The sequence below is a fragment of the Lagopus leucura genome, unplaced genomic scaffold, assembly GCF_019238085.1.
Source record: "Lagopus leucura isolate 7727_CA_CO unplaced genomic scaffold, USGS_WTPT01 Super-Scaffold_73, whole genome shotgun sequence".
Classification (NCBI taxonomy): domain Eukaryota; kingdom Metazoa; phylum Chordata; class Aves; order Galliformes; family Phasianidae; genus Lagopus; species Lagopus leucura.
The window spans coordinates 89,966,444-89,991,471 of record NW_024962252.1 but is presented as its reverse complement, the minus strand read 5'-3'; the positions used below and the strand labels follow the sequence as shown (position 1 = coordinate 89,991,471).

Below are 25,028 nucleotides of genomic sequence, written 5' to 3'. Positions count from 1 at the left end.
ACTTACCACAACACAGCAGTTTTTAAAGAATGAATAAATGGCAAGAGGAAGGAGAAAAATATTTCTGGAATAAAAAAATGTACAAATAGAAACCTGACTTCAGAAAAAAGACAGTTTTCCATCATTTTTAGAGAAACATGGATTCTTTTATTCTGCTCAATTATATTCTGTCACATTAATTTAATAGCACAAGTGAGATGTCAATTCTTCAACTATGTACAGACAATTAAAACCCATTCCTGTTTTTTTCAGAAACATAGCCAAAGTAATTTCAAACTCCAGATATTTTGGCTTTACTAGATTTTATGATGGGAAGTTTCTCAAGTAAAAGTAAAAAACAGCAGTTTCCACCATATTTTACCTTGTTTTATTGTTTTATAGATTAAATAACTGATTTTACCTGTAATGAACAGAGGAGCTGACGATGCATGTTCCACTGACTTCCATTGACCACGCTTTCTAGGTGCTTCCAGGTAGCGTTTGATCCGTGAAACGACCACCTCTTCTAGGTACATGCAGACCTCCTGAAATGTCAACATTTCCCTCTTCAGAGCTAAGCACTGCATGCACAACAAATGCACAAAGGTACAAAATCTCTCCGACAATAATCTGGTACTGCAATCAGGTACTGATTACACAGAGGTGAGAATAAAAAAATACTGTCTGCAATCAGGTACTGTGGTGTTACACAGAGCTGAGAAGCATAATGCTTAAGAAATACATTAGAACAAGGAAAAGAAATCCTAACAGCTTTTCTATTTTTTTTAAAACATATTTTAATAATTTCTTCTACAGTTTTGAAGAATAAGAGAGTAAAAACTATGATTCAGATAGGTCACAATGCACGGTGCAATTTATTTATAGAAAATCGCTGAAGTTCTTAGTAATAGAAATACATTATGACATTAAATAGCATTGTTTTTAAAAGAAAATTAAATTATTTTGTACGCAAAGTATGAAAAAATACACATTATAAGTATCATAACACCAGAAACTTAAGCAAAATATTAGTGAAGATATTGCCAGGAATCATCAGCACTGCAAGAATAAGTATAAACCACAGCAGATATTTTGGTTCAATTCAGTGTAATTTGGGAAGGAAGGACATAGAACTAACTTGGTCACAGTAACCTAATTCCTCCAGTTCATTTGATTTTACTCCTCCTAAATTTATCCATTCATATTTTTCATACTTCTTTCAAAGCACAACACAACAACGAAATATAGACAACTGAAAGAAGAACAAATCTTTCATCCAGAATAGCCACAGAAAAAGAAACACCTTGATATAAAAGCAAAATATTTATCTCCAATATTAGATCAAGTTTTCAGATTAGGGCACACACACATTTGTGCCTTTTACTTCAGAATTTTTGTTTTCCACTATGTCTAACTTTGTGCTCATAGAAATGACACTTTGCAGCACACAAATACATCATTTTACCTTTTTTATAGTTTTTGGACATCAGACAAAATGATATTAGTAACACCAAACATAAAATACCTTGGCTGAAAATTTACTTTGGATTTATCTACCAAGTATGCAGAGAAACATTTTTAACATATTGCTCTAAGTGAGAGCAGTACACATATATAGGTCAACCACAAATAGTATTTTCTCCTTACAGCTAGAAATATACTTTCCCTTATGCTTAAAAAATATAGTTGTAAAATACAGTATCTGCCTATTTCTCTGTTTTACTCATTAAAGTGATCTCATTACACATTCCTTCAACAGGACTGTGCATTTGGGTTAGAATGAAAAGTCTAGAAAGCAGAGGAAGGAGTTTGCATGTGGTTCCTTCCACAACAAAAAGATCAGCATGCATTTCTTTCATTTACATGGAAAATATTTAATTCCGTTGTTATGCCTAGGGAAATTATATTTATTGGTTCTCCATAAAGAACTAAACAGGTCTATATTTAAGAAAGTATAAATGAGCAATTTTCAAGATAATTTTCTCTTATTTCTAGGCCTCCACTGAACAGAACTGATAACTCAGACCTTTCTGTACGCAAAGTGGAGATTTTACAGCAAGGACATGAGGAGAAATCAGTCTAAAAAAGAAATAGTTCTCTTGTCAAGTACAAGGCTAAACTTTGATTTGTTATTCTAGGGGAAAAGAAAGAGGACACAAAGGGCCAGAAAACTAGAAAGGGTAGGACAGAAAGAGAAAAGTTCCTGAAAAGCATCAAATTAGTGATTTGCACGTCAGTCCAAAATGACCCTTATACACCACACAGCAGCACGCAGAGACTGTGCTCAGTAAAGTGCCCCGCCAGACAACGTGCACGGCCTTTTCTAACACCATCCCCACACTAACGGGCTTGTATGTAGCTCCCAGCCTGCCTCACACAGCCTGCACTCTTCTCTCCACCCTGAATCGCACGGCCAGCAGAGCACGCCATTCCCTCTCTGCGGCAGTACCGCGCCTGCCCCCACGTTATCCCTCTGCAGGGCTCTGCATCCCACAGACAGCAGCCACTTCTGCCAGGGGAAGGGAGGATCAGCACAAATCATGTTTTTGTTACAGGGTGCCTGAAAGGCATCTGCTTTTCCCCACAGTTCCTCAGACAGGCAAACAAACAAAAGTTGCACCACTGTTCAGGTGATGAATTCTGGAGATGTGAAAAACTTGTTGCAGTGAAAATTTAAAAAAAAAAAAAAAAACCATAAAAAAAACCACAGGCATAATTTGACCTTTTTTCTCCGGTACAACAAAGGCTCTGTGTAGGGCTTTCAGGAAGCAAATTGTAAAGCTATTGGAATCACGCTTCTTGGTTGTTGAAAATATGCACCCTTTGTACTTCTCTCAAAACACACGGTCACAGCAACGCACTGAATGCTGCCCCGTCATGCCTCTTTATTAAATCACTCATGATCTAATTTCCTGAAATTCCCATCTTTTGTTTTGGCAATGATACAGAATACATTTTGAAAGCACTTAAAACTTATAACCAAGATAGTGCCAATTATAAATAGAAGCGGTAAGGAGTATTCATTTACTTGAGGAAAAAAGTCATCTAAAAGACTTCCCATATTTTCTTCTTTGTCTGATTCTTAAAGCACAAATTGGGTGAACCTGATAAATATCCTGCCTTCACTCCCTCTGACCACTAATTTGGAAGGTTTTGGTTGGTTTTTTTTTCCTTTTTCTTTAAACATGGCTGTGACCATACGGGGATGCTCTGCAGTGACAAGTTAATTATGCCATTATTAGGAAAGCTATCCGCTGGAAATTACCGTAACAGAGACTTGCGGGAAAGTCCACAGGCATCTCAAACATGTCTTGCATTCATTTTCAGCAGGGAGCTTCTCAAGTTCCCATGCAGATTGAAATAGGGGAAAACTCCGGCCAGTAACTCATCATGAGATTCTTACAGAAATCACAGAATCTGATGAAAGTTACATTTGTAATTTTACTGGTTGCTGAGGCTCTGAATTTCCAAGATTTCATCTGCTGTTAGGATATTAAATGATACATTTCAAAATCAAGTTTAATAATCTCCCTTACTGAGATACAGTAGTTCTGTTATACATTACCTTGCATATCATGCATATACATTATATTTTCTTGCACTCACTCTCTAAACTAAATACCATTCACACTTTCCTAAATGTGATAAAACAGTTAACAGGCTTTTCACCAACAAGCTCTACAAAAGTGATACCTGTCACAATCCATCATTCATAACTCAGGACAGTTTACAAAAGACAAAGATACCGTCAGAGAGATGCTTTTAAAACCAAAGTCAGAAGAATCAAAACCACATGCATACACACGCAGAGCTTAAAAATTAAAAGGGAAATAGAAAGTGGCCATTAGTAACCCAAAAAGCACGTGTAGTTCACTTAGGGGCCCCACAGCAACCATTCAGTTAGGCACAACCAGCAGCGCTCTCATCGTAACACTGAAAAACACAGAACAGTTCAAGGCTATCCAACATTTCCCTGTGACCACAGGCTTTTGAAGTAGAACTGTTATTTGTTGTACCTCCTTCTCCTGATCTGAAAACCAGCTGGTGTCTTTATTGGAGCCTTCGGGCAAAATATGAACATCTACCAAAACAGCAAAGTTCCCACACTGAAAAAAAGAAACACAAATTAAAAAGAAATAAAAAAGGTTCAATTGTAGCTGTCGAGAGACAAGGAAGTAAAGAATCAAGTACACATATGCATGGGAGTCAGAGATGCAACAAGCAAAGTGCAGAAGTTTGTGGCGGACTACAGGTATGGAACTGCAAACTGATATTTATCAGCGAACTTAATGAGAAATCAGAGTGCCAACACACTTCAGGTAGCTAACAGAAAGCTTTAAACTGTAACAGCAAGCACCAAGCACTCTGAGCTTTCTTCCATCTATACCTCTTGAAAATGGAAATTCAGGCAAATTACCCTGTGAAAAATAAGCTATCCTTTCACCAAACTCCCAAAAGCAAAAATAAAAGGAACAGTAAAGTTTGAAGAATTGTGGTAATTGCCTCACGCTCATTCACATCTGTCATTCAGCCAATACTTTTAATAGTTCAATGATTATAAGACTATTACTCTTACAAGACACTTCTAGGATGATGCAGGCTCCATCCCAAAGGGTCACATACACATCTCCTTAGTTCCGCTGTGAGCTGTATCACCTCTACAGAGAGAATAATGCCTCATGCCATATGTAGAAGTATGGTGTGTCATAACCCTAAATCTTCCCTTTTCTGCTGAGACTCAGCACCAAATCTCATTCATATTTCCTTTAATGGAATATCTTGCAAGGTAGAACCTTCTCCTCTCTTTTTTGGCTCTTTGCATCACATCTATGTCACAATAAACTCATTCTGTGAGACTAGGCATGTGCGGTCATGGCAACTACACATCTGGAATGCCTGATGGAATAGAAAGAAAGACCATCCTGCTATCAGACAAGCCTTAAAGCTGTACATACAGCCCAGACTGAGACCTCTTTCCTTTCAGGGTGATGCTGCAGCATACACTTTCTGTTCTGAGTTTCTCACTATATTTGCCCTTCACTGCCAAACATCTGCATACCCCCCATCAGAATTCCCAGAGCAAATGCAACTATTTCTAGGAATAATGTGGTATGTATTTTTAGTCTACAGTTGTTTATCACCTATAGTCCAGAAGTCTAAGTTTTAGGCTTGTGGTATAGCAAAAAAAGAGTCTTTGAGAGTCTCCTTAACTGCATGGCTAGTACAACAAGCAACCACATTTATACACTGATTTTACTAATCATGATAGCACATTTGGTAAATTAGATACTTGTGGGATTGCCTAATTACCCAGGAACAGAACTATTTAAAAAATGATTTAACTATATTTAAAATATAATGCATGAGCAATATCATATTGAAAGCAGAATGCAAGACTTCAGCAAATGAGGCAGGCAGCATGAAATTAGTTCTACGTTACTTACAGGCATCATTCACTGAAAGAACAGAACGCTTTGATCTGTTTATCAAAAGGATTCTCTTCTCCAGAGAACCAAGAACTGCCATATGGCTGCAATAGCAAACCTCTTCAAGCTTTACAATGACAGCAAAATCCCTCTCAGAAATCTCTGGTGAATCATTAGTCAGCTCTAAAAAACTTTTGAGTTGACTACTGATCATCAGAGCTATAGCAGACACTGCATATTATAGGTACAGAGAGGTTGTAAGTTATTCATAGTATGTCACTTACAACAACAAACAAGAGCTTGATATGTCAAGAAAATTCCAATTATCTAGAGCTGGGTGCTAACTTGCACTATTTGGTACTCGCTGCAGAACCTTTGTTTATGTAAATAGATACAGATATACATAGATACAGAGACATATGCACACATGCAAAGCACAGACATGTTTTCAATGAGATAGCATTTGTAATTATTTTCTTTCAAATGACAATATTTGTATCATTTATCAATCCTAAGACAACTCGAAAACATAAAATAACCATATTTGAAACAAGATGCTGAAGCAGTTCCAAGTTATTTTAAAACACCACTAATAGACTAAACATTCGTAATACTTCAAAGAAAAACAAATATATATGAATAGCGTGTAAATCCCTGTAATAGATGAGCTTTCCTAATGGAAGATTCCAGGCCCTTGGCATTTTGGAGCACTCTGCTTGTGGACATCTTATCCGGAACCATTTCAACACCAAAATCCCCACAGCCTCACCACTCAACTACAGACACGCTTCAGAACAAGACACAAGGAAGCAGAACTGCCCAGGACAAATAGGATTAAAGGAAAATAGCACAGATCTTTTGGTGGTACTGTAAACTCCTATTTTTCCCAAGCTCTCAATGTGACACAAACAGCAGCTCCTGAGCATGATTCCAGGGCACACTGTGCTTAATCCCTACACCTATATTTATACTTCATATTCCTTCACGTGGTACAGATTTACATACAGTATTTGCACCAAACAGCTAAATACAACTTTGCCCCAGCAGCAAAGGAAGAGTTCCCTTTAAAGTCTGAACTCCAATATAAATAATTGTAGGAAATGGAGGTAAGAGGAAGATATGCAGTGTTTACCTTAATAGATAGGATGCTCTTAAAAAGGTTTCTAAGTTATTTTTCTTTATGCTCCAAAGACATGTAATTCCATTAAAATACTAGTTTATATTTTGGAGAAAATGCAGTGCCTTCAGTCATTAGGGCTGCAAGAAGCAACTTGTCACTGAGAGGCAAATAAAACAACTGTTTTGTTTTCTTTTTCAGCCTATCTCAAGATTTGTACGGAAAATAAATTTGAGATGCAATTGTCAAAACTTGGACCTGACACCCTAATTTGATGGGAAACAGGTCAATAATCACAACAAAATTTTACTTTCTATTATTATACAATTTTAAAAAGTAATGTACAATTAAACACAAAATCAGATGTGCCAGTTTGTTATCTTCCATAATTCTAAAACTCAAAAATCTCATTTTCTCAGGTTACTGTACTCACCATAGCACTATAACAACATTCAAGCTTTGTTAAGCGTAGGGTTGTAAATTCTCTCAGGATGTTGTCAGTATATTGTTATACAGTAATGCATCTGATTCAGACCATATTTTCTGGAATCAAACTGTTCATAAAAACACATCAAACACTTCATAGGTTCTGCAAATTGAAAAGATAAACCAGCACATAAACTGAATGAATACCAGTGCTAAGTGGTAACTCCATCAAGGAAAATAACCTTCTCATAACCTGCTATAACCTCGGCCCAGGATAATCCAATATTAGATAGATCACCAGTAGATAAACCTGAAAAAATACTGCCACGCTCATCTTCTCAATAAGGCAGCCCCTATATGGTACTCTCCCTTGTTGAAATGGCATTGCTTCAAACAGCCTTAAAACAGTCCTTGTAAACAAAATTATTCGGAAGGCTGGGAATAAGTACGGTGCTTTTGTATTCAGTTGCATCATTCCAAATGTGCTGCATCTCTGACCAAGGCAGAAATGGACGGCTAGCCTCCCAAGAGGCATATTAGAATTTCTGTATTCTGTGATTATTGTGCAGATGGGAGCTGTACAGCCAGCATTAATTGATGCCCAGTTCAAAACGAAGTGTGTGATATTTTGGCTATTTTGTAGTCCCAAAATCTTAGGGATTTGCTGTGTTGTTTTTAGTGTACATTAATCAGTAATACCTTTCCTGATAAACTTTGCTTTGTTTATAATTAAATTTTAATTACAGTACTTTGAAGCATATATCTCAGTTCCACTGGGGGAGAAGAATGCCCTGTACTACAAAACCTCCAGTTTTCCAGGCTAAGCACAGAGGAACTCTAATGTTTCCAGTCCTTTTAAATCCCCTTTTGCCTTTCCAGAAAGCTGTGGTATTGAGTTAGAGTGATAATTTTATTTCATATTCAGATTATGTCTATCATTTGATTTTGGGGGTTTGTTTGTTTGCCTGTTAAATTTAAGACTACATCCTGATGGGCACTCAGAGCTACCACAATGCTGGAAAGGGCTACTAAAGACATTATTGCTAGAAGGTGCCATCAGCCTCCAGGTGGCAAAAGCACAGCTAAGAGAAATTGTGAAAATAAATCATAGGTTTGAAGGAAATATCCTCTAACAACCAGAAAAACTTATAATATATTTCATTCTTTCCACAGTTTTTCTAAAATCAATAGACGTTCCAAGGTCAATTTTATCAGTTCAAAAGTCTACAACAGTAAGCATAAAAATATTTTGTATTGGTCCATACATCATGCCAACTTCATTATGGCAGCATATGAATGCTACCCTTCAGTTTTTCCAGGCTTTTTAGAAGCAAGTTTATTTTACTGCTTCATCTTTCTGACTCCAAAAAAAACAGGCTTTCCTTTTGTTTACGCATTGCAACCAATTATTTTCAGTATTTTGATTCTTTTTCTCTTCTAGAGCAGTAGAAAAAAAAAATCATTTAGTAAGAATACAGCATAGGAGCATTTATGTATGTTATTGTACACAAAAATATATATATTCATTTATAAATGCATCTTAGTGTTACTGTGCTTCAAGGTAGTACACAGTTTCCCAAAAAGAAGGACAAACTTTTCTGGTAGCCAAATGCCTTAACCTGCATTAACTCAGCCTGCATGGCTCAGGACAGCTGCAGGTGCCACCACTGCTGCAGATGGCTGTATGAGAGCAAAGGAGATTTGGTATCATCTGATATGATAATTATTTTAATCTTTTTAGAAATAAAATTACATTTTGATATGCCTATGGCTTTTGCAAATGTTTTTCAAGAATCTCTAGAATTTGAGAATTGGGATGTTTGCCTCCTAGAAAAAAAAACAGGAACAAGGGGGTAAGTAAGTAAGTAATTACTTCTTTATTTTTATTTTTTAAATGATTGGGTTGTTGAGTTTTTTTGCTATACAGCCAACTTTCACAGAAACAGCTCTCTCTAATTACTGCTAAGAGCAACATGGTCTTCCAACTTCAAATTCCGGGGGTTTAGGAAACAACAGGTTACCATGGCCTGGCTTTACCATCATGAGATCAATTACAGGTCACCTGCCAAGAGGAATTGATGAGTACAAAAGGATCAACCATCAGCTGATTCAGAAAGAGTACAGAACACATCAGGGAGAAGGCTCTCAAGAAGCAGGAATTCAAGGAGTGCACAATCCAAGTTTGTTCTTCAGAATTGTCAAGATTTAAGAATTAAAACTGAGGGAAAAAAATCATCTTCTTTTGACCTTTTCTCATCTCTAAACGATGACTGGCTGGTTCTGGAAAACGTGCAAAGCTTGTAGGTTTTTGTTTGCTCTGACATACTGTATGTCTCTGAAGAATGAGTCGTAACCCAAAACATCCTCAAAGCTGAGCCATTCACTATTTCATTGGTGGATCCACAGCTGCTTGTACTGCTTGCAAAACGGGACTACAGATCTTGAACCATAAAAAAAGATTGAAGATCTGCATAACTGGAAAAGTAACTAGAAATTTGCGCCCAGAGCCTTCAGCTCTGCTAGGCTGTGGAAAACTTTACAGAGTTTAGGCCATATACTGCATTATAATGAGCATCCAGCAAACAGCCAGACTGCCCTCTGAAAATCTCAAACAGAACTCTACTTTATTTACTAGAGTTTTCAGAAGTTTTGACAAATGGCTGATGACAGTGGATTACAGGGAAGAGCTAACACCTCTGCTTCCAAAATCTACAGGATCACTCTGCAACAGTAAGAAGGGAGCATACGATCAACACCACCAGCCTAGTGAATGAGTGTTTTAGTGGAACGAAAAAACAACTTAAGAACTCAGCCAGTAAGCTACAGGAATATGAACCCACATTCAGGGGTTCATATACCCACCAGTGGTTTGACAGCTAAACTAGATGATCTTAGACATCTTTTCCAATTTTCATTCTATGATTCCATACCAGCAGAGAGGTGCAAGCAGCGAACAAGCTTTTAGGACAAACTTTTGGGAAAAGCAGTCTGAGCACACAAGAACACCACATCAAAGCAGGTTGTTAAACTCTCAGAAGATGTGGATAGACAGAATAATAAATATAAAGAATGATGGAAAAAAATTGAAAACAAGTGTCAATGGCTTACAGGCTGGTTTGACCCAGTTCTGTGACTAATGGGGAGGAGAGACCCACAGACCATGGGAAAGGGGAAAATAGTAGGGAGATGGGCCTAAAAACAAAACAGTGACAATGATCTGTGGAGGAAAGTTAATTTACTAAATGAGATCTCAGAATGCAAGACAACACTATATAATACAATATAATCAGAATTGAAGCTATTCAATCAAATAAAATGAGAGTGCATTCAGAAACCAAAAGCCTTACTGTAATTCTGAAGGTGAGACTGCTAGGGAGCACACGCTGCAGAGACAAGCAGAAAGGAAAAAAAAGGGACATCTTGTGACTCGCCAACAGTTGTATCTTTCTGTCTGAATGGAAACGAAAAGCCCTCTGGGGTACGCAGTTCTTCTCTTCTGAGAAGCAAGTACACCAAAAATCAGAGTTCACGGAACTGGAGCATTAACTCTAACTTCTAGAGCTCTACATGATGTTATGATGTGAAATACTGATATCAAGAATCATAAAACCATGACAACAAAAAGACATGCTGATGATTCAACCCCCAGGAAAATGTAAAGAAATCTAAATAGTTTCAAATCTGATGGAGCTGTGTATTATAACAGAGACTCTCAAATTAAGCACTAACACGCTGTTGTTAAAGTGCGTAATTATGAGAGATCCACCCAAATCAGTAGATTAAATCAATCAAGACAACACCTTTAAGAACACCCTAAATATCTGCTGCTGTAAAGCATGCACTCTAAAGCATGTATCTGCCACTTTAAAGCTTTAGTAATGCGAGAATATTGCATTGCAAACAGAGCCCTTCAGTTCATCACCCACAGCCAGGCTAAGTAGTCATTACTTAATCTAAACATCTGAACTGCTCTATCAGGTGCAACATTGAAAAAGAGGCCTAAATTGCATGAGAGAATTAAGCTTAATTTATGTTGTCACTCTGCGCTGGTCTGTTCCCAGTTCTGTAGGAGGTTTGTAGACTCCATATTGAATGGAGGCATGTAGCTGGAGCCCAAACAATTGCAAAACGCAAGTTTTTCCTCCAGGCAAACTCTCCAAGTAGCAGTGCAAACTCAACGTTGTTTTGATAGGACGTAGACCATTCTGTGCCTGTGTCAGAACCGATCCGAAATAGATAAAGACTCCAACAACGAATAGCAGAAATAGAAGCACAGTATTTGTTCAAGATAACGGAAAAATAATTTGAGATTCCAATGTGCTGCTTTCACTCCTGGGTTGTAAAATGTTATAAATACTACGGTATGTTTAAAATTTTAAGGAGCAGACCAGCAAGAAATATTAATCTCCACAGCAGCCTGCATTTATGGCAGTTGGGTTTACTGGGAGGGAATACAAGAGAATTTATCTACATTAAATTATTTTCTGATCAACAGTAAGGACGTTGCTTAGGTTTGGACATGCCAGCAGGGTGACACAGGATGACATGTTACTGTGTATCACTTTTCTTTGGCCAATGGGTGTAGATAGAGATGAGAGCTATTTTACCTAACTCTCTCCCTAAGGTATCCACAATAGAAGACAGGTGTGACAAGAATGACCTTGTCCCTACAGTACAGTACTGGAATTCAGGACAACTGTTGTGGTTCTGCAAAGTCAGCGTTGCAATTTAGTTTCTTACTTGTGAAAAGATAAAGAAACCAGCAAGCATCCTATAGAAACAGTTCTGCACATTCATTAGAAAATGAATATTTTCTAATGTACAATCAGATACCACAGTAATGTTAAGCACTGATAACTGACAACAGTGACCAATTCCCTCTGATTTCACAGCACTGCAGATGAACAAAGTACCTAGTTGACTATCAGCTTCTACCATATTACACCACAGTAACTACATTCAATTTCAAATTTACTATTTCTAACCATCATAGGTCTAGTGATTGTTTAAAACAACTGAAATGATCAGTCTCATAATATATTAAAAGGTTTTTTTCATTAAAATCCTACTAAGAAACAGCAGGTCCAACAAATGAGATCATGAATAGCAGAGCCCATATAATTTTCTAAGTACTACAAGCCAGCAATTTCAAAAAAACAAAAAAACCCTAAGCACCCATTTCAGACCTTAACCTTGTAAATAATTTTCACAGCTTTTCCATAAATACACCCTCTATGCTACATGTTAATTAACAAACCTGATTGTGACTTAATTGTATAAGAAAATATTTTCAACTACATAGTGGCAAGTTGGTGATGTATTTGTTAAGTAAATGAAAAAAAAAAACCACCCCGCAGAACAGCTAAGGAGCTTAGTGACGTGCCATGCTATTTCTTGTTTCTGCATATTCTAGTCATGACAAGAAAATCAAGTGCAATAAAAATTAAAACCAAAAGGCACCGCCCTGAATACTTCTGATGTAAATGGTGTGAGAAGAAATAAATCCAGCCATTGAATACCATGCAAGACACTATTTACAAAATTACTGTAAAATGAAGAATAGATTAAAAAAAAATCCAGTATTTGTTTGGTAAGGTAACTGCACAGTATTTAGATAAAGAGAGAAGCAATTCCCAAGCACATGATGCATCCAGTAAGATATTTCTTGAGTTCTTCGTACCACAGCTGCAGGGTTGGGCCGACTTCCCTTGCACAAAAACAGAATAGGGAAGCGAGGGCAGGTCCCAAGCAGGAAATCATTCCACGTTCCCTAATTTTGCAACTATTTTACTAAGCTTCTGATTCCTCTTTATATTGAGACAAGGTCTCACCTGCACTAAAATTGACTTCCTTTCCTCCCTCTCATGAAGATGTTACCTACCGCAGCATGCAGCTACTTAAGGGGGAAGCAGGAGGCAACAGAAAACCAAACATCTGCAGCCCATGTTTCAATATAAAATATTTGCAGATGTTAACTCTTGATGCCAAAATAACAGATTAAAGATACATTGATTACACATGCTTAGGCTTTAAGACAAATACATAAAGCCAAAGTATTTTTTATTTGCAAAACAGACTGGCAAGCCAAATGAAAAGGATTTCTTAGTATTGTTAAATCTGCTTAAGTGGTTTCAATGTTACATTTTCCAAGTGTGTAAAAGATTTTTTTTAACTTTGCATTTTTAACTAATTTGTCCTTAAATTGAGTTAAGCCAGGAAAGTATCAGAACTGCATAAAGGCTTTTTCAGAAGTAACATGAGAAGTGAGAAGGGCATATAATAAAAAATAGCTCCTTTGGACAAAATCCTTAAATTAAGTGGTTATGTAATATTAATAATTACGTTTTGTCAACATAAAAGAGAAGGAAGCTCAACGACATCATCAGTGTTTTATCTATAAATGTACAACATTAAACAAGGAATGCTCCAAATCTTACTCCTGAAAAAGCAGAATCAAATGGATAGAGAACACAAGGAATCTCAAAATATAAAAAGATCCGAAAAAATCACAAGGAATTACTGGCTACAAAGCAATGCAGGGTGAAATATATATATATATTTTTAGAGTGCACTGGAAAAAAAAAGGGCTTTTATTTGCCATTGAACAGATTGTATAATATATAGATTTTGTGCATAAGTAAAACAGAAATGGAGTAAAAAAAGGAGAAGACCACAGTAGAACACTGAAGAGCTCATAACAAGTGGGAACGAGCAGAGAGGTGTCCCACTGCTACCAGACAGATGTGCTGCCAGGGGAAGGCTGCTCAGGCTGCAGGTGGGCAGCTACTACCCCATCTGTGTGTCCTTGTCCCTGCTGCCTGCACCTCATCTCTTCCTGAGGTCTCAGGGTCAGTTCAGGTTGAATATCAGGAAAAATTTCTCAGAAAGAGTGGTGAGACATTGGCATGAGCTGCCCAGGGAGGTGGTGGAAAAGTGAGATAAGTGGCCTTCCAGTACCTGAAGGGGGCCTACAGGAACGCTGAGGAGGGACTTTTTATAAGGGCATATAGTGACAGGACAAGGGGAAATGGTTTTAAACTGGAAGAGAGTAGACTTAGACTAGATATTAAAAAGAAATTCTTTACTGTGAAGGTGGTGAGACACTGGCACAGGTTGCCCAGCAACTTTATGGATACTCATCCCCTGGATATGCTCGAGGCCAGGCTGGATGGGGCTGTGAGCAACCTGGTCTACTGGGAGGTGTCCCTGCCTATAGCAGGGGGTTGGAACTAGGTGGTCTTAATGGTCCTTCCACCCCCAACCATTCTATGATTCTATGAGTTACTGTCCCTGCTGATGTTCAAGAACGATGGAGAGGTGACACTGAGGGACATGGTGAGTGAGCATGGCAGGGGATGGGGTCAACAGCTCGACATGGTGATCTTAGGGGTCTTTTCCAACCTTAATGATTCCATGCTGCTGCCACGATGGAGCAGGCGTAACTGATCCCTAACCACCTCATTTTAAAAGGCATATTAAAACTACTAAACTAAATCGGAACCTTTTGACAGAAATAAATAGGGGTGTGTATTCACATCTCAATCCTAGCATACAGAAGAAAGCAGCAACCTCTGAGAAGAGAGCGGGGCAATGAAAAGCAGGTGGCAGATGACATAACTTAAGTCAGATTGCAGCTGAAGAAATCCACCTGTGCCCTCCCACTAGGCCTTCAGAAAGCACTCAGTAACACGTCACTGATCAATAATGAAGGCAGGAGCACAGAGCATTAAATAGAAGATAAAATAATCGGTATTTACGTACATTCAGCAAGTGCATCAACTCTTTGTAACAATAAAAATAAAAGACAAACAAAAAACAGCGACAGTCATTACTGCAAATATTCATCTATGTACAACTCAGTTGTTCAGACTGAGGTTGGGGTGTGCCTACCATTTATATGTAAAAGGTTTGTAAAAATTATTCAGTCTACTTGAGACTCTTCACTGAGGGAAATGATTATCTAAGCTCATTCTGAATGACTTTTACAGGAAAAAAAAAGCTGGGTTACCATAGAAATAAAGAAACTCAGAACTTGACACAATTATAGATTAATCTGGGACTGGTTTTGTTTGTTTCTGTAACTCTTTGTCACACTAAGCACATTGATAGGTACTTTATTCACACGTAGTCAATTAAGTAATGGAAACCCAAGAGAAAATGCTGATTTCAGTATAATGTGCCAACAGTCTGGGTGACGCACTGCTCATTTTCACCTACTATGAAGTACCACAGGAACAACACGCTCCCTGGATTTCAGAGTAGCCTATTTTTAAAGCAGAGAGGAGAAAAAACAAAGGTAGGAGGATTCATTCATTTTCAGAATTTCTGTTACACTGAGCTCAAAAAAGACGCTGCCTCAAGGAAGGAAGAGGACTCAGCTCTAGTAATGTTAAAAATAGTGCCAGTACCTACGATATCTGGTATTTGGGAATACATTTAAGAAAAACGTTTTTGCTTTTTTTTTTTTTTTTTTTTTTTTTTTTTTTTTTTTTTTTTTTCTTTCTCCCCTTCAAAACCCATGGATTATGTTACTGATTGGGAATATTTGGGAAATATTCCCACAATTATGCTTATAAATGGTGAGTACCAGTGTTAATTACCAGCTATCCTAACACACGTGGAAAACATTAAAACCACTTAAATTAATAAACAGTGTTGATTTTTTTATTTTTTATTTTTTTTGTAACAAAATGTACATTTTTAAAATGTAAAAAGTGATATTGAGTCAATCCAAAAGTTCACAGTGAACTATATCTCGTGGCTGACAGGGGCTAGTTTAGGCTTAGGCACATTTAACAAATAATAAATAATGAAACCTTTCCTCAATAGCCTTCTTGGATGTCCAGCACCTTAGATGTGAGGCTTCAGGGTTTTCCAACCCATAGGCTGTATCTGCACTTAGTAGTTGTCAGTGATAGTTTACTCACACAATTTGTCAGATCAATGTGTAAAACTGCAAGCAAGGCCAACAAGCCAATCTCACATGCAGAAAGAACCACATCTTCTACTTCATTTCAAAGTGATCCTGTTGGTTTAGTTTAGCACCCTCAAAGTAACAGTCCCTTCTTATTTAACTCTTCCCACCATCCATGATTTAATAAGCCAATATTACTCCCTACCCACCCACCTCCAATTGTTTCTTTTCCAGGCTGAATAGGATTAAATCATTCCTTACATTGAAGATGTTCCACACCTTTCAGTAATTTTCGCAGCTCCACTAAGAATTATATACATACACACTTGATAAAAAATAAATGTGCCTTTAATTTGTACCACAGCCTGATGATGGTATTACTTATGTTTTCTTCACTCTGTTCCTCAGATTTCCCAGAAATATTTTTGCTTTACAAAATGCCACAATGAATTAAGCTGATGCTTTCAGGGAACACTGTAAACTTTAACAACACTTTCCCATGTGGTGATAGGTTGTTCAGCAGCCACACACACACGCTTGGAGTTCCTCTCCCTCACTCAAACGCACATCGCATTCATCTGTTGTTTATAGTACAGCCACTGAACACTGAGAGATTTTTTGCAACAGTTCATTGTAATCCTTTGCTATTCAGCTCCCTTCTCATTTACAAACTGTGACTGGTCCAGCGTTCCCCGTTTCACTCTCTCTCTCCCTTTATCCTTTAGCCAGGTAATCCAGGTAAGACTTGTTTCTTTTTTTTAAGCTTACTTAAAGCACTTTGCCAATCACTTTCATGGAATCTAAATGGGTTACAACAACCAGATTTCTCTGGTCTTTACGCACACTGGTCCCTGCAAAGAAGCTTCTTTACAATGGGGTTCTGACTATTCCCAAAGCATGACACAAACGCATACATCCCTAAATTCTACCTTAACGAGTTTGCACTAATCTGCCGATACACGTTAGACACCGACCTGACACAGTTACCAGTTCTGTAACAGGAGGCACTATCTAATACACCAAGCTGTGGCAGTTTGCAAAGAATAAGCTCTGCTGAGGTTTATTACTCACCTTTATGTTAACATTGGGCTTTTTGAGTACTTACTCCAGTGCAAAGTACAAAATAACGAACATAACCAACTATAGCAAGACCCACTCTTGTGGTGTTTTCTATGGTTTTTTTTTACAGCTGAGAACATAACAGAACTGGAAGACAAGTTTTCAGTGTTTGCCTGCTTCAAAAATTACAGCTTTTTAACATCTTAGCGAGCAGCAAAGTGCTAAATTCTGAATATCTGAATTAAACCTAGTCCAATTGCAATGTTAATATGTATGCAGCAACTTGTTCAAACTAAAAAATAACTCAGAATTACTGACGTCCTCAGTGCAGCTCACTGCCCATAACGCACCCCTATCTGTTTGGCTTTGTAAGAGAGAAACATGATCCATAAGCAGCAAGCATTGCTAACCACTGCATTGCAATTTAACATCCACGATCAATAAAAACCAGACAACTACCACTGCCAGCTGCTTCAATATGCAACAAGGGGTAAATTATTTTCATCACTTACAATTTTGCCTCTCCATAAAATGTTTTCAACGTTTAAAAAAATCCTAAAAAATTGAGAGCAATGTAGCATTTTGCATTAATAAGAACAGTGCATTTTTCTTTAAACAAGGCAACGATCACTTGCCAGAACTGTAAAAAACAGATCTTTGTTACATTATGTCCCACCAAAAACAACTGTTCCTTAACTTTCTAGTCCTTTTAATTTATTACCACAGCAAGGACGTATAACTCAAATTTTTAATCACCAACAGGACAACAGCAAAATAATAATGTTAGTGCATCACTGTAAGAGAAGACTTTTTCCTCTGCTTGCTGAACTAGAGCTCTGGTCTATGTCACTCTCAGTTCCCAAGCTTCTTTCCACCTCTCCTTATCTCTGTCTTCATTTTCCCACTGTCAAAGCCTGTTTTTTCCAGGAAGGAAAGTTATGGTAAAGATGAGGAATATTGTTCAGCACCTCTTTGCCCTTTGGCACTGTTATCAAGCACTGGGATTTTATCTACCACATTAGCAGAGATCTTACAAAAAACACATTCCTTTTTGTATAATGTACATGGTGGTCATTCAAACAATAACCAGTAACAGATGTCTGAAGTGAGGAGAATGGACTATTTAAGTTAAACTTTAAAAATTCTGATGATACTTTCCCAGATTTGAAACCATGACACTTAATTTATAACTATCAGTATGGCCATATACTTTTCTTTGTCTGTTTATTTCTAGTTCCAGCCTCAGTAAGTATACTTTGTCCATCAAGTTTTAAGTTTCACTCTGACCTTACAGATAATCTTACCATCAACTTACATTCATTTAGCAGCGTAAAGATAGTGGTAAAAAATGAAAGTCCCTCTGCAAAGAACCCAACACCCAAATAAGGAATCCTGACACAGACTATGAACTTGAATGCTTACTTAGTATTAGTGGTCACATTTAGCAGTCTTCAATGACCACATGGGAAAGCTTTTATTTCAAAGGAAGCACAGAAAGAATAAAAGAAAAGTATGAAAGAGTATAAAAGAAATGTAACCTGTAGATTTTTTTTTCCCTTTGAAGCTTTAGCATTGCAAGATTTATTTATTTTCTTAAATTATTATTATTATTCTTAAATACCTGCTTTCCAGGAATTTTTAACAAACACACTCACTGTGCACAGGAAATAAAGGATATTTAAAGCAGCTCTCCTCTACAGTTCCATATTTCAAGAAAGTATTGAAGGTATCAGAATAAAATATGCCAAGAATCTATTTTCATAAACTGCATCTGCCAACAGCACTTTGACTCACACAAGGAGTAGTTCTACACATCAGTGTGGCACAACAGTCTTTACACTGGTATGTTGTGTTTAATTACATTATTTTCACGATCCCTTTTACCAGATTTTCACATGTATTTATGGCCACAATTACTTAAACAAACATTTGTATTAGTTTTTAATGACTGTTATGAAAAATCCACCTCAGCTACCATGCCGTCAATAGTGCTGGCAATGGAAAGGAATGGACTCTAAAAAGCAACATCAAACTCTGCTACTGGAACATGAATGCACAGATGTAGGGAAGGTTCACAGACGCACTTCACAGCTATTTGTTGTCCTTCAGAAAAATATTCATGCCTTTCGATCTTTAAACTTGCCATTATGTTACAAACAACAACCCCAGATCCTCTAAAAGTTTTGTGTTCTTAAGTTTTTGTTAAATATTCAAAGAAGATCAACAAAAAATTCAGAAAACATGCAATATCAGAATTAAGGCTTTTCAATCTGCTTCAACAGCATAAATTCCCTTGTGTTTTGCTCAGGACATTCAGCCATGAAATTTCAAGATCAACTAGGGGCAGTAAGTTTCTCCTCTGGAAGAAAAGCAGTGCAACAGTAGCTTCCTGTGTAAAGTTTTGCCCTCTGTGGGATAGATAAACAGATCTATGAAGCATTCTTCCAACAGACAGATCATGTTACAGGCCAGAAAGTTTCTTTTCTTCCCTACAATATTCACCTGTACCCATGTTATTGGAAACCCACAAAGTTGAAAAAGACAGGCTGACAAGATGGAAACATTTCTATTTCAATGCAATGCCTGCCAGTAATCAGAAGACTGATGCACTAATAGAATACAGTTTGAATGTTAACAGAACTGCAGCTATTACACAATGTGTATTAAGTGTGAAAATCACAGGAGCAAAAACAAGAGGATGAACCCTCACTGGTCCAGATTTCACCTACTAAAGACAATGGCTTTGGTAATGCTACACCAGCTAAGGATCTCCAGCAGCATCTGCTAAGTTACACTGTTAGGCAAAGCTTTTAGCTGTACATGTCTGCAGCTATTTAAACGGCCAACAAAGGAAAGAGTACACTTTTGCAAAGTTTAACAAACAAAAAAGAGGTTTTTCTTGGATTTCAACATGAGAGAGGGGGAAAAACAAACAACAACACTTTGAGAGAGTATTATCCCCTGGAAAGCATGAGCTCATTTCTCTCAAGCTAAAAAGGAGACAGTGTATTAGGGTCACAACTAGCTCTGTTAAATCAAGAAGACAACGACTGGTTGTGACAGATTACAGTTCCTGGATGTCAGGAACACTGAGTACAACAAAGTCAGGAACATGTGAACATACAGTCCATTTGATCTCTGTCACATTAGCAGGAGAAAGAAAAGAGCACTGCCTCAACGTATCTATAGTATAGCGCTATATTCCTTTTTGCCTGAATTCAGTAACAAAGACCTACTCAGAGCTTTAAGAAAAAAGACACAGCAAGACAAATATTTGTATATAGTTAACACAGCAGAAACGGGTGTTATTGATCAACTGATAGGACTATGTAGCTAAGATATACAGTTAAATGAGAAGGACATATACCCTTGTCAGACACAAAGAATGGATTTATGCCATCTACTGCAAAGTAATTAACATCAAGGAGAAAGTTAGAAGCCAGGGTGTGGAAATATTTCCAATCATTAATATTAATGCTTACCACACAATAGAAGTGCTAGATGCTCCAAATCTCGCAGGCTTTAAAGGTTTTCAGATCACCCTTAACATTCCTTCATGAGGCTGAAGATTATCTCAAATTATTTGTTTAAAACTTTGATCTCTTTCTAATAGAAGATACAGGAAAAAAATACTTCAGATAGATCTGTATAACCTTATACAGTGAAATATTTTATTTCTGAGTGCCTCAGAGATAATGGTATTAATTAATGATTAATGGCAGCCTTCTCAGAAGTAGTGGCAAATTTTATTTGGTGATTACACAGCCTACATGTAAGCAAACAGCCCCCTCCCTCCCCTTACTGAAGTTCTGCAGACATGTGTAGTAATGTCACTTTTTTAAAACAATCTACAGAACGGTGATGTATTAAAAATGCAGAAAAGACAAGGACAGAGTTTAATATTTCATATGAATCCAAAGTAATGGCATTAAGATAAGAAAGTGGCTTTCTATTTATCAAATGAGGGAAAAAAAATAAAAGGACTGATCAAATTCTCCTTGCATTTCTCTTTGTAGACTGCCTAGGTAGATTAATGATGAAGGAGGATTCATTGCAAGTGCCAGTCTATGGCTATACTAAAAATACAACCTGATTCTTAAAGTGACTTCACTTCATGTAAGCTATGTTTGTTTAACAAACTGATTACAGAATTCCTCAGATGGTTTTTTTTGTTGTTGTTTTGTTTTGTTGTTTTTTGCTATGAAGGTTAAGTTCATTGTTTGTGCAAAATCTCAAAGTAGCTGGGAAAGAAACAAAATTCTATGCTTGCTTCCTTTAGAACTGTTATTTTAGTATAATGTAGCACTTAAACTTTGTTCAACAGCCATTTAATATACCAAACAATCCATCTTATTAACTACAAACCCTCAAAGACACTCCAAAACTAATACTTATTAGTAAATTAATAATACTACGAGAATAGTCATGAAGGAAGAAATGAAGAAAAGGATCAGAACTTGCAGTCTTCACAGCCTTTTGTGATGAAGATGACATGGTGGTTTGACGATATTAAACATATGACTACCAGCACTCGCAGTTCATAGTGGAAATAATAATAATGAAAACGTGTTAAATAAAAAAAATAAAAATAAAAATCTAAAAAAAAAAAAAACCCACTAGCTGGGGCAAAGCCACATCAGATCTAGAGATAAGTGAGGCCTGAAATTTACGTCCCCGTCTCCGAAGCTAAATTTTATACAAATTGAAGCTACAGGTTCTTATGAGATGCATTTTAACTGTGCCTACCAATGTATGTGAGAACAACATTCATGAAATGTATGACTCTAACATATTTTTAAAGAACCTAAAGGCACTGAAAAACAAAACTAAGACTAGAATGATGATTCTAAAATAAAATCTTCTTTGATCTGTTATCTATTTGAAAGAGCTAAGCTCAATGCAGACAGTAATTGCTGACAAATCCCAACAGTAAACAAACCAGTTTCACATTTTACATATTATCAAGAGGCTACAGAATTAATGATTACAGCCAAAGAAATGTTGACACAGTTGCACACTGAGCCTTAACATGCTGATCATGTTAAAATAGCACACAAGAAATATTTTTCCACTTTGTCAAAAGCCAGAGTGTTTACACACTTAAGTGGCGACTTTACTGCCCTGTGTGTGGTCCTATAATTTCAGTATCACAACCACGAATATAAAGAGAAACAGCATGGAATAACCTATTATATTAAAATGAATGCCAGATAGCCAATATTATAAACACTGAGATTTAAACTTCTCAAAATGAGCATTAAAACATGCAAACATCCAAACGTTTACTGATTAAAAAATTACATAAAGCTTTCCCAAAAGTAAACAGAGGGATTATATTTCTCAGAACGAAGCTATTTTTGTTCTCTTTACACTGTTTAGAAAGAAAAAAAAAAAAAGGGAATAAAAATTAGGAAATTTAAAATAACAAATATTGTCATCATTAAAAAAACACTGCTAGCTTTGCTTGCACCTTCTTACTATGTAAGATGTAATACATCTGTAATTTAGTACAACACATCAATATATTTTGTAAAGCTTTTGCTTTAGTTGAAAACCACTGGAAAGTCTTCTGTAAAATCTGGTAAGTTTGTTTTGTTTTCTTTTAATAATTGTTGTTTTTTAAATAAAATGGAGATCTATAACTTTCAATTTACTGAGGACAGTACTGCCAATCCATTAAAGAAGGTGCTAGCTATCTGCAACGCGGGGAGATCAATTAGTTGCTTTACCACTACAGTCATGCATTTTAAAAAAAGTGAATACTGACATAGGTCAAGCATACAAAACTGTCCTGTCTTCCCTTTCAATGTCCTGTAATGAAGCATAAAATGCCAACAATTTTGAAAAGCAAGTACACGGTATGAAAGAAATACAGAAATGCAGAGCTAACAGTGGTGACTATGTTGAAGAACAGTGTTTTGTAGCTGAGAATTTGCTCTACCAAATATTGTTTTTGTCTTTGCATCTGTTGTAGTTTCCATGGAAATAAATTGGAGGCCTTACCTTCAGAGTGACCTGCACGTTTTCTTTAATCCCTCATTACAAGGATCCTCAATATTTTCCACAGCAGTTGAGAATCTCCTCCCAAGTTAACAAAAAACAGAGACAATAATATTTGCAGTATCTACTTGTTAACCCTATTGTCCATAGCTGAAAATCTCATTGAAAATGTAAATAAATAAATAAAAAAGTAAATTAAAGTAAAAAAATAAATTAAAGTGAAAGGTTGCATCAAGAACATGGGTGTAAGGGGTCAGACATAGATTTCTGGTTCCTTATCCTTCTATCTGCAATTTTTTTCCTTTTCTTCCTTCTTCTAGTGCTCTATTTGTGCATATAGGAAGACAGAGAAGGAAAAATGTCCTGTTAAGACTTCCACATTGATATTTTTTACTGTGCACTGGGAAAGGGATTTTCCTCAAAATAGCCTCACGTCTAAAATGTTTGCATTGAAATTAGAGGAGAAAAAAGCTATATATATCACGGACGAACAGAGTAGCCCTGTGGGCCCAATCCGATCCGATTCCGTTCGGGACTCTCCCGCTCCGCGATGCTGCGCTCGCTCCCCGGCCGGCAATGAGCAGAACACGCGCCGGGGCGCGCTGCGGGGAGGCGCTGTCCGGGGCCGGCCTGGTGCTGAAGCGCCGCCCGCCCCGCGCCACCGGCGGGGTCCCGATGCAGCGCACGTAGCGCCGCGGCGGCGTTCCTCGGCTCGAACGTCATCAAACCTTATCAGCGCCCGCAGAACGCCACTCAGTCCCAGCATTACCTGAGCTTTCCTTTATTTTCTTTCTGTCTAGAAGGCAGCCTACAAATCTTCTCTCTCCTGCGCTGTCATTCTACTACCGACCGTTACTTCAATCAAGAGGGAAGTATCTATTTCTTATGCACTCAATGTTCAAAAGGAGTAAAAGAAAAAAGAAAAGCAACAAAGCCTTTAAGGCAGAAGAAAAGCTGCCATAAAACTTTACGCTACACATTGCTTCAGTGTGGAATTATTTGTAAACATCCAGCTTCTGCTCTAGTCCAGAAACAGTAATGGATTGGTTGAAGACAGCTGTAAACAACAAAGAAAGGCCTGACTGGGAATTTATTTTGTATAAAATCAGATTGCAGAAGCTTTCCATAGAAGTCACAGAGGGAAGCTGCAGAATACACAAGTATTCGGTGACAGATCTGCTTTCCATTAAGCTAGCAGCTTTAACTGTTCCAATCCCATCATCTATTCAATATCAATTCTACATTATTGCACTTTCATGCTTGTATCCTGTAGCTAAACTGTGATTTTCAGAGTTAAGCACACACCTCTGCTATTCAACGCTTTAACAACTGAAACTTTGCCCGTGAGTTGCTCTCCTCACTGGACACTGACTTTTTAGAGGTTGTTCTGCAATCCTGTCACTTTCCCTTTTACTCTTTCTTTCCCTAGTTCTGCTAGACTTGTAATAGCGTCTCTAAAGTGCTACTACAAACATGCATAGAAAAGGAGATCTACACTTCTGAGAACGAGCCCTAACAGAACAGATTTTCAGAGTCTTCTCACACTGTGGAGAAGCTTGGGATCTCCCACTGCATAGCCCATAATGGATTTATTATTTAAAAAACAAACAAACAAAAACCTACAACCACTTGTTTTCTACCATACTAGTAAGCTAATACATAGAAACACATTCAAATTCTATTATATTTAAATAGATCTGGACAAATACCCTACCATTTTAACATACAAACATTTAGCATACTGACTTTTCAAAGTGGCTCGAACTATTACTGAGAAGGGAACACACAAACACCTTTAGGATCAATCTAGCTAATTCACAGATGGTCAGAATAGAGAAACAAGCACGCCACTTGCAGATCAAGATTTACCACTAAATATGTTAGCAATCTGGAAAAGAAGAATTACTTCAAAAAAATCAATGGCAACATCCATCAGGAGCAGTGAATTTTTGATTTAGGTGTTACTGTAACATAAATGCTCATGGGGTGTACCCAACATTGCCCATCCTGGAACTATCTTCTGCATCAATTTCAAGTCACTAATGACTATAAAGGAAAAGCCTGGTGTTAAGGACACAACCAGTTCTCACACTGAACAGAAACACTA

General features: G+C 37.2%; 1 protein-coding gene across 6 annotated transcripts in view; it reads right to left on the bottom strand.

The window, feature by feature from the left end:
• The window catches only part of LOC122192270 (SLX4 interacting protein), a 94,336-nt gene that overhangs the window by 54,523 nt on the left and 14,785 nt on the right, over positions 1-25,028 (bottom strand). For 4 of the 6 annotated variants that reach the window (XR_006182577.1, XR_006182576.1, XM_042892795.1 and 1 more), the window contains 2 exons: positions 3,996-4,085; positions 401-524 (listed from right to left, as the gene is read on the bottom strand). Coding sequence is in view for 4 of the 6 variants with exons in the window: in XM_042892795.1 (XP_042748729.1) it covers positions 401-524; positions 3,996-4,085 (214 nt within the window). In the remaining 2 variants the exon portion in view is untranslated. Of the gene's footprint in view, positions 1-400; positions 525-3,995; positions 4,086-20,403; positions 20,501-25,028 lie in introns of those variants that run through there. The other 2 variants (XM_042892822.1, XM_042892816.1) reach the window with 2 other exon arrangements.